At 41.9% G+C, this 17597-nt stretch overlaps 1 protein-coding gene across 3 annotated transcripts in view; it reads left to right on the top strand.

Annotated features, from left to right (window-relative positions):
- TPK1 (thiamin pyrophosphokinase 1) overlaps positions 1-17597 on the top strand; it is a 339092-nt gene that overhangs the window by 218774 nt on the left and 102721 nt on the right. For all 3 annotated transcript variants that reach the window (XM_054160983.1, XM_054160986.1, XM_054160984.1), the window contains one exon: positions 7939-8085. In XM_054160983.1, the coding sequence (XP_054016958.1) occupies positions 7939-8085 (147 nt within the window). The remainder of the gene's footprint in view (positions 1-7938; positions 8086-17597) is intronic.

Below are 17597 nucleotides of genomic sequence, written 5' to 3'. Positions count from 1 at the left end.
AGAAGTGTTGAAGGGAAGGAAGGGTACTTCAGTAATGACTGACAGCTAGAGCTAAGTGAAATGTCAAATATAAAGCTCATGATGAACAGATTCTGTTGAAGAAGATGAGATCACTTTTTTCCCTCCCTTGAGTTTTTCATTGAGGGGAGGTTTTAGTTTGGGGTTTTTTGTTTTGTTTTGTTTTTTACTCCTGGAGGCAGTATACAAAGAGATTAAAAACACAGCATGTGCCAAATGCAGCTTTTGGCACTAGGCACAAGTGAATGTGAGATTGTTAAAGAGATTTTCTAAACCGTTTTAACATAATCTGTTGAGGGCCTGTTTGCACTGCTGCTGATGTAAATCCAGGGCTTGCTTTCTTAGGGGTGTGACAGTTGACAGTGCTTTGGTTCACATTTCTGTAGGGGTGATACCACAGTATACACTGTGTACAGCAGTGTTCCAGCTGTGGGAACAGAAAGGTCAGCCTGCTGCTTGTGAATATCTTTTCATACTGTTTCAAAAGATGAGAAGATTTTACAATTTTTCAGAAGACACATGATTGATAGTTCTGGAATCCTTGTTCATGCACTGAATAAATGTGTCAAGGTAACAAACCAGCACACATTTTCCTCCAAAGCCTCAGTGAGCAGAGTTTTAGAGCACTTTTTGCCTACTCACAACAGCACCGTAACAGTCTGGAGCAGGGACGAGCCCTTCACCCAGAAAATTTGAGGCAATAAGGAATTCCACTGACCCTGATCTCACACTCAGCATGAATTGTAGAGATGCACTCCAGCTGAGCAGCAATAGTAGAGTGGGAGTTATTGCTGTCCCTACTCTACCCGAGGCACAGGGAGTACTGTTTGATCAAGGTCGCATAGGAATATTCAGCACAAGAGCAAGCAGCCAAATTCAGATTGCTGGGGATCCCTCAGTTCACATGGATTTTGTAGATTAGCTTTCTCCAAGTAAGAATTAAAGTCAGTGGTTATGAAGTTTACATTTGAAACAAATAAAAATAAATATGCCAGCTGATGTTCTATGCACCATCAAATGTTCCATTTATCTGCAGGAGAGAGCAAAGCCAAACCACTGAAATGAAATCAAGTCATTTGACTGGAGATGTAAACACAAGGTCATAGGAGAACCCAGATTAAAATGCTTCCAGCTACTCAAATCTGTGACTGGATTCTGAGACTTTTTCCCTTTTCTATCTCACCAGCAAACATGCTGCTTATTTTAAGCAGGCAGAAGCTATCTGTTTGCATGGTTATTGGGAGGTTATTAATGGTTATTAAGGGAGGTTGTAGACAGACGGATGTTGGTCTCTTCTCCCAGGCAGCCAGTACCAGAACAAGAGGACACAGTCTCAGGCTGCACCAGGGGAGGTTCAGGCTAGATGTTAGGAAAAAGTTCTATACAGAAAGAGTGATTGCCCATTGGAATGGGCTGCCTGGGGAGGTGGTGGAGTCGCCATCACTGGAGGTTTTCAGGAGAAGACTTGACGGGGTGCTTGGTGCCGTGGGTTAGTTGTTTGGGTGGTGTTGGATTGGTTGATGGGTTGGACGCGGTGATCTTGAAGGTCTCTTCCAACCTGGTTTATTCTATGTATTCTATGTATGTTCTAATTGTCATTAGCAGAAAGAATTAACCTCTCATTTGAAATAAAAAGGGTTACAAATAGAGGAAGCACTTGGATAAAAATGTAATGAAATGAACATAAGAAGTAAGAAATGCTGTGTGAAGGAGCTGGAGCAATATAACGTGAAGATTAATGAAATCACTGAGGTGACAATGAAACTGATTGAAGATTATCGTCTCAGGTGCACAGACAGGACAGCAGCCTTCAGCTGAGAGCTCTTGTTCCCAGGAAGAGTCAGACAGCTGAAGCAATGAGCGGATTCTAGCTAGAGTGAAAATGATTCTACCTGAGCATGGTTCAGATGCTGCTGCATGGCTGGGCGTATCATTCTCATAGGAAATGAATGCCACACCTTATATGTAAAACACACAGCTAGAGAGAGTGTAATCAACTCTAACAGGCACTGTAATCAACTCAAACAGGCAGTGTCTCCCTCTATATTCAGCACTGGGTTGTAGCATTGCCTTATGAAGAAAAAAAAAGGGCTTTTCTTGTAAACTGGTCAAACCAATAGTGTCCAAGTGATAAAGTAATCATAAATGCAGCATTCACACTACTACCTGTTTGCTTTTCAGTAGATACTTCAGTAGAGATCTATCTCTATCAGTGTATAATATACTTCAGCATACTATACATCTTATTGCAAAGGTTTATCTATATCACATTCTTCCAAGATTTTAAATTAAAGGAATAGACTTTTGAAAGGTAGGAAATTAGGAAAGGCTGTGAAAGGTGAAAAGGTATCACTGAAATGAGAAGGCGACAGAAGGGAGATATATTCCAAGCCGATTCAGTATCTGACCTGCAATTGGCATAGGAATATCTTAGGTCTTAGCAGTGGATGGTCTTAGAGGGAGGGAGGTTTATTCATGACTCCAGAGCTTTTGCCACATCTTAATTACTGTTGCCTTCCTTTGGAGAGGTCTTTTTTGTCATTCATTCAGTGCTGCTGGTTGTTACCAGCAGATGTGCTCCTTTTACCTACCCACCTCCGTGAGACATTTATTTGCAAGTTGTCTGGCTGAAACTGAGCTCATGTGGCAGAAGGTCCTTTGAGTTGTCTGTCCAGAGTCCTACCTTTACCCCAGGGTGAGAATTTCTTATTTGAGATAATGAGCACAGTTTTGCAAAAGTCAGCTTTCTGTGCTGTCAGTTCAAGACTTGGATTCAGCTCTTAGGTAAAAAAAGGTTTTTGGGCAACCAAGTTGGTGAAGAGTCTAGAGCACAGGTCTTGTGAGGAGTGGCTGAGAGAGCTGGGATTCTTTAATCTGAAGAAAAGGAGGCTGAGAGGAGACCTCATTGCTCTCTACAACTTCTTCAAAGGAGGTTCAAGCAAGGCTGATGGTCTCTCCTCACTGGTACAAGTGATAGGACAAGAGGAAATGGCCTCAGGTTGTGCCAGGGGAAGTTTAGTTGGATGTTAGAAGAAACTTCTTTACTGAAAGGGCTCTCAAATGCTGGAACAGGCTTCCCAGGGAGGTGGTTGAATCCTTACCCCTCGAGGTGTGTCAAAGAGGCAGGGATGTGATGCTGAGGGACATGGTTTAGCACCAGCCTTGGTAGAGTTAGAAAATGGATGCACTTGATTATCTTAAGGGTCATTTCCAACCAAAACAATTCCATGATTATTCTGTCATGGTAATGCTGGCATTCCAAAGCTAGATATTGCACTTTTTTTCACCAACCCCAGGCAGTTCTAAGCTTCCTGTGTCCTTTCACCCTTCTCCTTCAATCTGTGTTCTTCAATCACATAGTGAAAATTGTCTTTGTATCTAACCTGTCCATACCAGAAAGAGGAATCTCAGCTGGACCCATTTGCACAGAAGGGCAATGTTTAGTGAGCCTGCCCAACAGCAAAACTGTCCATTTCAGTAATCTCTGTGAGAGTGAGAGCAAGAACCTGAGCAACTCTGTTCTGTTATGGTGGCAGCCTCAGCTCTCCTTGGTTACTGCACCTTCTAAATTATAGCATAGGGGAGGAGGAATAAACACAATCCTGCATTGATCAGTACTGAGTCTTTATTCTTTCCTTCTTTTTCTTTTTTAATTGCCCTGCCCTTTGGCAGTGATTCCTAAAACTCTTTCAGGTAATACTAATGTACAAGTGTATCATTTAAAGATGATTGGATCCCACCCTTAAATTATGGAATCATTTTAGTTGGAAAAGACCTTTAAGATCGTCAGCTCTGACCATTCCCTAATTCTGCCAAGGCTGGTGCTAAACCATGTTCCTCAGCACTACATTAGAAGAAACTTCTTCTTTGAAAGGGCTCTCAAAGACTGGAACAGACTGCCCAGGGAGTTGGTTCAGTCCCCATCACTGGAGGTGTTTCAAAGAGGCAGAGATACGGTGCTGAAGGACATGGTTTAGCACCACTCTTGCTCTTCAATTCTTTCTACATTAAAGCTCGAGAACCTTTAAAGATGCTGTGCAAGATGCTTAAGTCAGATTATAGCTGTGCCTCCAGTGATCTAAGCTATTCTTTGTAGTTATTTAGGATTTTATCTCTGGGTGTTTTCTCTTTTTTCAGTAAATGAATGCCACTGGATGAAAACAAATTCCTTAAGGGGACTGGTGGCAGGACATTTAAGTGAGACATAGACATTTCAGTCAAAGTGCAGTGTGTTAGTCAAATGCTACCCGCTGAGCTGATTAGCAGTAACAATGTAATTCTGTAGCCTGTGTTATACAGGAAATCATAGCAGAAAAATGAATGCCCTTTCCTTACTGTAGTGTGGGAATATATAAATGTCCTGTGCTTGGGTATTCACTTTATCTTAGGTTTTGGAATGACCAAGAGTCTTGTGTGTGCTTTCAGAGCACATCCATTTTCTTAAGTGCTTGGCAGAGAGCTAGTGGAGGAGTGATTGCAGGGAAAGAACTGATTGTTCTGTTAGTTTTTGTGATTTTTGTGTGGTGGGTTTTTGTTTTCTTTTTAATAGAGGTGATAGCTCTGTTAGTATGAAAAGGCTCTTGAGTTTTTTTCTTTTGCTTAGCCTATGTGTATTTTTGTTAAATGAACCAAGACCTTCAGACAGAGACTCGAGAAGTCGTGCAATGTCTGGATGCCTGTCACTACTGCCAGAACTGTCAGCTGTCAGAGAAGGGCAGAGTTTTAGCTTTTCTCTCTGCCTTCTCCTCTCATATTCCAGCTGGGTATCTCTGCATACCTGTCAAATACTTGTGTTTTTCCTTTGCACAATCCGTGCAAACCCTGAAAAAATAGCTACATTTCCTTTTCAAGTAACTTTATTAGCCTTCTCCCAACACACCACAACCCCAACACTCTGTTTGATGAATGCCTTTTTTAAGCATATCTACTCCATGCTAGATTTGGGTTCTTTTCTTCTCTTTCTTTTTTTTTTTTTGTGGGGGAACCAATCCACACAATCACTGTTCTATTGCTATCAAATAAGGAGTAGGACTTCAGGATCCCTTCTGTCATTCAAATACAGAAGTACTTTTTTGTTACATCTTTCTTCAACATGCAGTACTCTGGCAATCTCTATCACAAAAAGCTGCAGTCAAATGTATAAAATAAGGGCTGTACTTCACAGAAATACGCATGTGTGAATAACAGAGCAGGACTCTTCTGACTTTTACAAAGGAGAGACATCCTTTTTAAGGGGACTTGCATCCCTTGTAAGTGGAATGGCATCCTGGGCTGCATCAAAAGCAGCATGGCCAGCAGATCAAGAGAGGTGATTCTGCCACTTTGCTCTGATGAGACCTCACCTGGAGAACTGCAATCAGCTCTGGAGGCCTCAACAAAGGAAGAACATGGACCTGCTGGAGCAGGTGCAGAGGAGGGCCATAAAGATGATTAATGGGCTGGAGCACCTCTCCTATAAGGACAGGCTGACAGTGCTGTTTGTTCAGCTTTGAGAAGGCTCCAAGGAGACCTAATAGTGAACTTCCAGTACTTGAAAGGAGCCTGCAAGAAGGCTGGAGAAGGACTATTTACCAAGGTCTGTAGTGATAGGACAAGGGGCAACAGATTTAGATTAGAGAAGAGTAGATTCAGATTGGATGTTAGGATCAAGTTCTTTCATGAGGGTGGTGGAACACTGGAACAGGTTGCCCAGGGAGGCTGTGGATGCCTCAGAGTTGAGGCCCCATCCCAGGAGATATTCAAGGTCAAGCTTGACAAAGCTCTGGGCACCCTGATCTAGTGGAGGATGTCCCTTTTCACTACAGAGGCTTGGAATAGATGGCCTTTGGAGCTCCGTTCCAACCCAAACCATTCTATTCTGTGAATGTTATTCTATCCTTTTAATTACAAATCAGAAGGAACTTTGTGTTTTCTTCATTATTAGCTTTTAATTTGTAGTAAATATTGAAGCCAAACCAAACATGTTCAAAGAGAATCCCCATCCCTAGAGATTAAGGAAAGAGGCAGAGATGTGGCACTGAGGGACATAGTTTAGCACCAGACAGTAGAGTTAATGTTTGGACTCATGATCTTAAAGGTCTTTTCCAGCTGAAGTGATTCTATGATTCCATGTATGGGGAGACATATATACTAAGAAACTCTGCATCAGTCTTTCAGTTTTTGAAGGCTAGGCTAAGCTTCACACTGCTCACAAGAACAGTATACGTGTAGATCCTGATCCTTTGCATAAGCCATCTCAACCTTTTTGTGGTTCCAAGTTAACAGAGCAGATTTTCCCTACAGCCTCTCTTGGGGTGGAGGGCATTTGTACTACTAGTTGTGTGGTGAAGAACTGGTATTGGCAAGTCCTTTAAGTCATATTGCTTTTGGAGAATTGATTCACCCTATCAAATCAGTCATCACCAATCAGAAAAAAAGTAGTTTGCTGCTGTACTGGAATCAGTAAAATGGAAAATGTATTGTGGCTTAGCTGGGAACACAAGTGTTGCCTGCTGCTGATCTGTCACCAGTTTAAGGACAGGTTTTGCTACCATTCATATGTTCTGTAGGCTGCATGTTAGGTCTGTGTGAGCTGTCATCTTCACAGAAGAGCACATGCTGTCTACAGTACAAGAACAGCTCTTTTTGTTGTTGTTGTTTTAGTGTTTGCTACTGATATAATGACTTGCATTGATCCCTTCTGGCTTCTCAATTATTTTCCTGATGGTGCTGACAAAGGTGGTATAATTCTTCACCAAAAGGAAGAGAGCTTAATTTTCATGCAAACTAATACTCCTCAGAATCGTAAAGCCCTAGCCCTGCTAGCCCTGGTAATAAAAATAGAAACTGTTGCTGTTAATACTTCATTCCAGATATGCAGAGCACTATTATGTGGCTCCTGGGTTGAGTAAAATTTCATATCATCATAGCGGCCATAGACCTGAGCCCTGCTGAGCTGGAAACGTCACCGGATGACCGTTGTCAAGGCATCTTCTGAACACTTTAGAGCTGTCTTACAGCTCTAGCTATGGCTTACTCAGAGGTAGCTTTTTAAAAATACAATTACTGAACATAACTGATCCATGTTACAGAAGTAGTAGTAATAATAATAATAATAATAGTAATACTTTCCTGTAATAATACTTGGTGACCTTATATCTGCAGACCCAAAATCTCTTAAGCAAATCTTTTAAATACTCCCATTTCTATTGTTGTAAACAAAGTGTTCACAGTCTTGATGGAGTGTGAGAGAAATGAGCAGCAGCACCCTGATGCCATGGCCTATTGCAGTCATTCTTTCTGCAGGACTGGGACTGGGAGCAGGGGAGCACTCCTGTCCCTGGTAGCTGGGAGATGATGTCGTAGGTGCTTGGGGTAGAACCTCCTACTTCAGTAGTACTTTTAATCTTGAGCAGAGCCAGCCTCTGAGTGGGATTGCTAGCACATTAAAAAGCTGTGTTTCAGGAACAAGAATGACATATAATAGCCCTAACCTGAAATTTCCTTTGTTCACTCTAAACTGAGGGTAATACTGAAATAATGTTGAAATCTGGGGATGCTAAGGCTCAGTTATACCACACTTAGCTGAGGAGCTTGGAGGTGGAGGGATACATCTTAGGCTCTATATATTCAGGGCAGACAGAAAAGCACCTGTGAAGATGACCTGTATTTTAGGGAGCACGATTATCTGTTTTAAAAGTACCACATGTGGGCCATAATTTACTGAGCTTTAATGCTCAGTCTGAAGAATCACATCATGGTCTTTGTCGCTAATGGGAGTAAATAACTGTATTTGACATCTGCTTTTGTGTAGTCACTAGTTACTTTTTCTTCTTCTTTTTTTTTTTTTTCCTCCTCCAAAGTGATTCTATTGTTGAGTTTCTGGGTCTAGAGGTCATGCCAGAAAGTTTTCTTGGTGACTGCTTTTGTTTTCTCTTTTAGATTGATGTGATTGTGACTTTGGGTGGACTTGGAGGACGCTTTGACCAAATAATGGCATCAGTGGAAACACTTTTTCATGCAACAAATATTACCCCTTTTCCAGTGATAGTTATTCAGGAGGGCTCGCTGATCTACCTGCTTCAACCTGTAAGTGTGGTGAAAAGTTACTTCCTAATGAAACTTATCTACCACCTACCCTGACCCTGTATGCATAGCTTGTACCATTGAATGCTTTTATTGTTAATTGTGTTCTGTCAGGTCACAGCCCAAATAGAAAACTGCAGAATCACAGAATGCTGGGAGTTGAAAGGGACCTCAGGGGATCATCTAGTCCAACCTCTCTGCTAATGCAGGGTCACCCAGAGACAGGTTTTGAAAATTCCAGAGGAGACTCCATAACCTCTCTGGGCAGCCTGTGCCAGGCCCCTGGCACCCTTGCAGGAAAGTTTTTCTTTTAAGTGAAACCTCTTGTGCTCTAGTTTCATAGAATCATAGAATCAATAAGGTTGGAAAAGACCTCAGAGATCATCGAGTCCAGCCTATCACCCAGCACCTCATGACTAACTAAACCGTGGCTTCAAGTGCCACGTCCAATGCTTTTTTGACCATCTGGGGATGGTGACTCCACCACCTCCCTGGGCAGCACATTCCAAAGGCCAATTCCTCTTTCTGTGAAAAACTTTCTCCTCACCTCAAGCCTAACCCTCCCCTGGTGCAGCTGGAGGCTGTGTCCTCTTGTTCTGGTGCTGGTTGCCTGGGAGAAGAGACCAACCCCCACCTATCTACAACCTCATTTCAGGTAGTTGTAGAGTAAGAAGGCCTCCCCTGAGCCTCCTCTTCTCCAGGCTAAGCAACTCCAGCTCCCTCAGCCTCTCCTCACAGGGCTTGTTGTTGAGACCTCTCCCCAGCCTTGTTGCCCTTCTCTGGACACATTCAAGTGTCTCAATATCCTTCTTAAATTGAGTGGCCCAGAACTGGACACAGTACTGAAGGTGTGGCCTAACCAGTGCTGAGTACAGGGGCACAATGACTTCCCTGCTCCTGCTGGCCACACTATTCCTGATGCAGGCCAGGATGCCCCCCTCCTTCTGCCTGGCTGCTCTCCAGCCACTCCGACCCCGGTCTGTAGTTTGTGCCCATTGACACTTGTTCTGTCACTGGGCTCCAGTGAAAAGAGCCCGGCCCTGTCCTCTTGATCCCTGTCCTTTAGCTATCAATCAGCATTGGTAAGAGCCCCTTTCAGTCTGCTCTTCTCCAGGCTTAATACCACCAGGACTCTCAGCCTCTCCTCCTCACAGAGATGCTCCAGTCCCCTCACCATCTCTGTAGCCTCCACTTGACTGTCTCCAGTAGTTCCCTGTCTTTCTGACATGCATTGCAGAAAATGATGGGCTCTTCATTCCCTCCTTGGAGAAGAAGATGTTTAATTTGTCCAGGATAAATTTATTTAGAATCACAGGAACAGAGGGTATGAAGACTGAATTTAGGTAACTATATGACTTTACCTAAAGAATGAAATTTAAACTGTTAAGTTAAATCTCAGGATGTTTAAATTTAGCACACAGCCCTTATGCATGTTGAGTAGCAATAAAGGTGTCTGCAGAAAGAGATACAAAAGAAAGAGGTAAAAGGAAGATATGAGGGAGTTCCTGACAAATGTGTCAGGCAGAGCTCTTCTATTGCCTGAGTGGTGCAGTCCATTATGATGGGAATCCAGCTAGCTTCAATGAGGGAATTTATTTAAGATGTATTATTTTCCTAGGTTTTTCAGGCCTCTCATTCCATTTATTGATTCATAAAGCAGCACACACAAAAGATCTTGCTGGGCTTCTGCTGCTAAGACTTAAATTAAAGTCAAATCTAAGCATCGAAGAGTCTTCTCTAACAGTGATTCATTTATTTGTTTAGAAATATCTTTTCCTGATGTCAAGGTTTCTAGAAGCTTAACTATCTCGTTTTACCTCAAAAAGCCTATTTCATTAAAACAAATAACGTTGACAGCTAAATCTGTCAAAACCCTGCACCGCACGTGCTTCACTATAATTGGAGAAAAGCGTTAATAAGGTTCTCTGAGGTTATGGATTTAAATCCGTGGGGGCAGAAGCTGCATTAAAAACTTGGAAGCATTATGTCTGCAGGAAAGATAGTAGGCATAGGAGCTCATTTGCCAGCATGTGGAGGAATGACTCTGATCACTAGCTGCACAGCTAAATGGAGAGAGACAGGAGAGTGAGAGGGAAAGGGGGTTAAAGGATAACTGTGGTTAAGAGTGAGAAGTAACTCACTTTTGATCCATCTGTGAGTGCAGCACTCCACTGACCACTGCCATTTAATTTTAGGACATTGTTAAAAACACACTGAAAAGCTGAAATAAGATGGAGAATTCCCAATTTAGCTTACAAAAAGCTTACTTGGACTGGAAAGACTTTTAATAATTCTTTTCATTTATCTTTTTCATAAGTGGCTTTAAAATGCCATGCCTACAACTGCTTTCAGAAGAGTCTTCAATGAATAATTAAAGCCCTTGAAACCTGAAAAAAAAGTCATAATTTGTGCATTTAAATAGAAATGAAAGGTTATTATTTTGGGGGGCATGCTGGATATCATTCTATGTTTTGGGTTTAATATTGCTGTATGAGAAGCATTTCATACTTTTTGTGGGTGGGGAGGGCTCCACAGGAGATTGTTTTTTCCTTCAATTCCTGGCTGTCAGTCAGCATTGCCAGTAACTGACTTCTGTAACATCAGGCTATTTTTAGTGTTCTGAAATAAAGATAGAGAGAGGGGGCAGGCTGTTTAAGCCATCTTAATGCTAACTTTGACACAAAATTGCTATTCATTGTTGGTTTAAACTTGTCACTGTCAGCATCTTCAGTCGTGGTACCTCCAGATAGTAAAGTGAATCCTACATAGCTGAGATGAAAATCAAGTGAGTAGTTTGTAGACAGAAAGAAATGAGGATCCTAAGCTTGGAAGTACTCTCTTTTTGCTGTGGAGTTCAGTGTGATATTTGTATCTTGCTAACAGCCACAATCATGATGTTCTGTCTCTTTCCCATCTCCCTTTTGTAATTTAAAATCAAGGTAGGAGGGAGCTGAACACAGCAGGAGACCCACTGACTTTCTGAAATGCAGGTCTGGAAACTGCAACAAATGAAGCAAGGTTTTGAGATTCAAATGCTAATGCAAATGATAAAGTTAAGAGCATATTGCTTTTTCTATTGAATGTAGATATGCAGCCTTTCTCTCTTGGGGAAGAAGAATATGATATTTTGTTGGATTCTTTGAATAAAATATATGTGCAAAACATAACCATGTTTTTGCTTCAAAATAGCATTAGCCCTCTGATGACTATAGTGGGAGGCTAGATTTGGGTTTCTGTCATGGGTACCTAGGCAGAGGCTAAAATACTTGGATAGAGCAGATAATCTGGTAATCTCATAAGAGCCCTAGGAAGGATAGAAAGGGGAATAAAAACTCAAACTGATGAATTTTCAGTTAAAACCACAGAAACTAAGAGGAAGCTGGTGTGAATAGATATCTAAGTACACCATATAATCTATTAAGTAAGTGCTTTGAAAGAGACCTATTTTACATGATTGCAATATTGATATAGAGGGGTACAGCAGAAAAACTGTGTCAGTAGTAAACACACTTGTAAGAAGTCCACAGTGTTGTAGGCAACAGGGTTATAGACTTGCTCAAAGTCTTCAGGATAAGCAGAGGAAGGAAGCATGGACAATGCCCGATTTGGGATCCACTGCAGGCTACCAAGTAAGGGCCTTGTGAGAGTGGGTTGTGTTAAGCCAGGATAGAGGGGAAGAATTACACCCCATCAATACCTGTCTCAGAGGGCTCCAGGGAGAGATTTGGTGGCAGGCTGAGATCTAGGTATACATCTAGATATCTAAATTTAGATAAATTAGCTCTGGTATAGGTCACTAATCAATTATTTAAGAAAATAAATGAGGTGCACCTATGGAACAGCCTGAGCAATGTTCACTCTTCAAAAAAGCAAAAAATTTCCTTTGAGCAGATACCCAACACAGAATCAGTGACAAAGTCCCCAATTTAAAGTCTTAAGACTTTAAATTGCTTCAGAGAAAAACCAAATAAGAAATTGGACTGCCTTAGCTATTGCTGACTCCAAAAATTGTTAGATTTTGTGTGCCATGAAATGCTAATTAGGATAGGAGTCAGAAATAGAGAGGCTGTATAAAACTTCAGGTGATGCTTGCTCTGAAGCATTTTCTAATGTGGTGATTGGAATTAAAAGATATTTAAAAAAAAAAAAAAAAAGAAAGAAAAAAAGAAAAATATAATAATAAAAAAACCAGGAGAAAACAAGTTATCTCTGTACTGATTAGCAATCATAGAAGCACAGAATGATTTGGCCTGGAAGCGCCCATAAAGACAATCTAATTCCAACCCCCCTGCCATGGACAGGGACACCTTCCACTAAACCAGCTTGCTCAAGGCCTCATCCAGCCTGGCTTTGAACACCTCCAGGGAGGGGCATCTACAGCCTCCCTAGGCATCCTGTTCCCATGTCTCCTCATGCTCACTAAGGAATTTCTTCCTTATATGTAGTCTAAATCTCCCCTCCTCAAGCTTCAATCCATTCCTTCTCATCCTATCGATAGCAGCCCTTGTAAAAAGTCCCACACAGCTTTCTTGTAGCCCATCACAGGTACAGGAAGGGTGCTATAAGGTCTCCCTGGAGCCTTCTCTTGTCCAAGATGAACAGCCCCAGCTCTCTCCAGCAGTTCAATGTCCTTGTGCTGAGGTCCCCAGAACTGGACACAGCAGTCCAGGTGGGGTGTCGTGAGAGTGGAGGGACAGAATCACCTCCCTCATCCTGCTGGTCACACTGCTTTTAGATGCAGTCCAGGACTTGGTTGATTATATTTCTGTCTGTAGAGGGGAGAGGGAGGAGAGCCTGAATTCTTAATAAGGAGTAATCACTCTTTAAAAGCAGGATATTTTATGCAGCAGTCCGTACACTTTCTGCTTGGAGTTTTGGTAATATCAATTACCATTAGAATATACCCTGGCTGAAGAGCTTTAGGCCCTTAGAGTCGTGTTTATCATGCTGGCCATGCTCGATATGGATGGCTTAAGGTTTCACATACATACTTTCTCATTTTCTGGTTGTACGCTTCTCAGGAGTACAGAAACATTAGCTTCTGTACACTGAGCATAAATTATCTTTTATCTGTGAGCTTTATGGCAGTTTGTAATGCAAGGTAATAGGATTTATGACCAAGAAATGAGAAGATGTCCAAGAGTTAATGAGGCCTGTCTTTTACACTATACTGAGCAGTTCAGCTTTCCCCACGCAGGATTCCAAGCCTGGGATGTAGAGAAGTATTGCTACCTACACATGAAATTGTGTTGCAGCAGCACGTTTTTGTCAGCTAGGTAACTCTTTTGAAGGAGTGTGTGAATACTTTGATAACCCTTTTTCTTGGACACAGCTTTTCTTGTGACTGCACACCTTCCTGCCCTGTGAGAAATGATGAATAATTTAACATCATCCAGCAGCTAAATATGAGCGAAAAGAATCAGGAGTCCCGTCCATTATTCTTGACTCTTCACTACCATTCCACTGAAGAGAAGTAAACTGTACAGTCTTCTGATCTCACAGCATTCTAGTTTGTAAATGGGTTTAAACCCCAGGTCCTTCTCTGAATGGGTGCTGGGAGGCTCGTTTAGTTTTGCACCAAATGCTGTTACATCCTTAGCTCTGAACCAAAGTGGAACATAGTATTATGGTAATAAAGGCAACAGTATTCATAAGGTATTTCATTAATACTAATATTGTCATACAGTAGGCTGTGCAGCTAATTAGTTGGTGTGGTCCCAAGCTCATTTTTTAGTAGGAACCAGCTACCAACCTTGCAGACAGTGCCCAGGGAACAGTTTTGGGGTTAGCACAGGCCAGTAACTGCTTAGTAAGCATTTGGAGGGTTCTCTCTTAGAATCATAGAATCATTTAGACTGGAAAACACCTTTAAGATCATGAGTCCAACCATTACCTGACTCCACCAAGTCTGGTGCTAAACCATGTCCCTCAGCACCACATCTCTGCCTCTTTGAAACACCTCCATAGATGCAGATTCAATCGCCTCCCTGGGGAGCCTGTTCCAATCTTTAAGAATTCTTTCTGTCAAGAAGTTTCTTCCAATAGCCTACCTAAACCTCCCCTGATGAAACTTTAGGCCATTTCTTCTCATCCTATCACTTATTCACTGGGAGAAGAGACCAACACCGACCTCACTCCAACCTCCTTGAATTGTACAGAGCCAGAAGGTCTCCCCTCAACATCCTTTTCTCCACACTAAACAACTCCAGTTCCCTCAGCTGCTCCTCACCAGATCTGTTCTCCAGACTCTTCATTGTGCTTCTCTAGACATGCTGCAGTACCTCAGTGCCATTCTTCGAGTGAGGGGCTGAAAAGTGAACCCATTACTAGGAGTGGGATTTTCTATCCAGCTGATGCTATTCCAGCATCAACAAATGTGTAGTATGAAATACACAAAGCTTATACAGTGCCTCAGAAATAATAATTAGCTTTTGAAACACTCAGATTCTTTCAAGAAGTTTATTTAGCACCAATTAAAAGTGCAATCTGCATCAACTTTATGCAATATTTGGAATGAGGCTACTTCATGAACTTTTTTGCAGATAACATCTAATGGCTATAGACAGCTTCTGTATGATGAAGATGATGCAAAATGGTTTTTTTTTAATAAGTCTCATCCTACAGCCTTTGCTTAGACAAACAGATGCAACAAGTTTGTACATCTATTTGTTAGCTTGCAGGTAACCACTTTAAACTAAATTCTTTCAGAGAAGAAAAGAAAATACCAAACCATCATTGCCTGGTGAAAAAGAATAGTCTTTACTAAATGAGATTTTCATCTGCTCATAATTCTTAAGAAAATGGCAATGCTCTACAGCAGGATATGATAAGTAGATGTTTGGTTTAAGTTCACATCTTAATGGTTGTTTGCAAGAGGAGATGATGGAAGTGGGCATTGAGACACTTGAATGTGTCCAGAGAAGGGCAACGAGGCTGGTGAAAGGCCTCAAGCACAAGCCCTACAAGGAGAGGCTGAGGGAGCTGGGATTGTTTAGCCTGGAGAAGAGGAGGCTCAGGGGAGACCTTATTGCTGTCTACAACTACCTGAAGGGAGGTTGTAGCCAGGAGGAGGTTGGTCTCTTCTCCCAGGCAACCAGCACCAGAACAAGAGGACACAATCTCAAGCTCCACCAGGGGAAGTTTAGCCTGAAGGTGAGGAGAAAGTTCTTCACTGAGGGAGTCATTTGCCATTGGAATGTGCTGCCCAGGGAGTCACCATCCCTGGAGGTGTTCAAGAGGGGATTGGATGTGGCACTTGGTACCATGGTTTAGTCATGAGGTCTGTGGTGACAGGTTGGACTTGATGATTTTTGAGGTCTCTTCCAAACTTGGTGATTCTGTGATTCTATGTGATTCTGTGATTTATGTATTTCTAATCCTGGAGTCATCCTGTTTGATTCTGAATCAATACCTGTTGTTTCATAAGTTTCACTAGTCCTGCTCTCAATTTTTTTCAATCTCTATCCAAATTTTTTATTAGTTTGTATAAGAGCCAATGGATGATCATCTAGGAGAGTCTTGACCCTAAACAAAGCTCTTCCAAAGAGATTGCTGCTCACTGTTGTTGCCTCTGACTGTTATAATATGATCTTGTTAATTATGATGATATCCATTTTGCTTTATTGGAAACCAGTAAGTTCTCTGCTACACAGCTGATTTTTGTGGAGCTGGTTTTTTGTTTGGTTTGGTTTTCTCAGACCGGTAGGACTTTGATCTTGTATGGGGGATTTTGCAGCAAGCTAATACATTCCTGTCCTGGTATGAGCCAGACCAGCACTGGTTCTGCTCAGTGCTGTGCCTTCCCAGCTCAGTCTCTGCTCAGTGAGGGCCTTTCTGCAGCTCAGGGCAGGTTTGCACAGACACTGGCTGCTGCTGGCAGTGACAATGCTGATGGGGAGAGTTAGCACTAAGGGTTGGGGTGCAGACACTACACTATTACACTACACTGCTACATCTTGTGTATCACCTTGGGCTGCAGGGAGGAGGGGTCAGGTCAGGTGCCCTAAACTGACCAACGAGGGATTCCATCCCACGAATGGCATAGATGGTATAAAGCTGAGGGGTCACCAGGGTCAGCCCTCTTTGTTTCCTCATCTTCAATGGCTGGTGTCCAAGGAGGACATAGAGTCACAGAATGCATTGAGTTGGATGGGATGCTCAAAGGTCATCTTGTCCAACTCCTCTGCAGTGAGTAGGGAAACCTCCAACTAGATCAGGTTGCTTAGCGTTCCATCAAGTCTGACCTTTAATTTTCCCAGGGATGGGGCACGTGGGCCTGTGGGCAACTTTTTACAGTACTGCACTATGGAGCATGAATTTTGTCATTCCAGCTTCCATCTCTTCCTCTTGGGTCCTGCAGTATTTCCCCTTGGGTCTGGTAGCATTTCCTCTTGAAGCTGTTGTACAGTGACCAAAGTGGCCTTATCTGTGTCATTTTGAAAACTTTGGAAGTGATGTCTGCTGCAGCATGCCTGTGCATCAGCCCTAAATTATTCCTGAATTACAGCTCTCTGTTCAGCTGTATTATGTCAGCCAAATTTCTCAATTCCTAGGATTCCATGTTACTCACTAAGTGATATTGCCTCTCTGAAAACATCTTAATGCCTTGCTTGAGGTGAATTTCACTAACATTTTGTAGTAAGAGCTTTCTTATTTGAGTATTAAATGGATTTCAGTGATAGTGCAGGGAGATGTGATTTTATTTCACTCCCTACTTGGCATTACAGAAAATTCTGTAAGGAAACTAGCAGGTATGTGGACAGAAAATGAATGGAAAATATTTTATTGCCTACAATTAAAAATATAGCAGGGAAAATCAGTATGATCGTTCCTAGACAGAGTATAAATGACAGTAAAAACTGAAGTGATAATAGATGATAAATTATTATCTACTACAAAGCCAAAAAAAATCAGAATGCTGAATACTTAATGATTGGTTCATAGATTGCTTTAAAATGATCCTTTCTGCTCACCTCTGAGTACTGCTGTTAGCTGAAGTTGCAGAAGGTGAGCAGCTGCATTCTGGCCTCAGTTATATTTGAAAATATGTTATCTCTTACATTCAATCCCTTTATGAAATTGCTTAGGCTTTTCCAATCCCTTGCAGTATCACTGTTAATTCTGTGTCTGCCAGGGCAGTGGTTGTCAGCTGTATGAATTTTCTGTGTTTACCCTTACAGTTAAAAAGGGGCCTGGGCAGAGAATGATAATATATAGTCATATCTGAGGTTCTAGGGAAAATGCTGTACTAGCCTGATAAACAAGATTTAGATATAACTGTTCAGCTTTGTCATGGGAAGTGATTTACTTTACATTCCAAATTTTCTTCTTCTTTTTTTTTTTTTTTTTAACAATTGGTTGCATTACTTCAGCACTCTGCTGTAGCAGAACATCCCAAGAGGAGAGGGTAGTTAGGGACTGGGTCCTTAAATGTCTTTGAAGACTGTAATGTGTCTGTCACATCAACTGCAATCAAGAAGACTTGCCAAGTGTGCAGTTGGGTCCAATGACCTTCA

The sequence above is a fragment of the Dryobates pubescens genome, chromosome 4 (assembly GCF_014839835.1).
Source record: "Dryobates pubescens isolate bDryPub1 chromosome 4, bDryPub1.pri, whole genome shotgun sequence".
In the NCBI taxonomy this organism is placed as follows: domain Eukaryota; kingdom Metazoa; phylum Chordata; class Aves; order Piciformes; family Picidae; genus Dryobates; species Dryobates pubescens.
The sequence above is the reverse complement of the archived record's forward strand: the minus strand, read 5'-3'. Positions and strand labels throughout refer to the sequence as shown.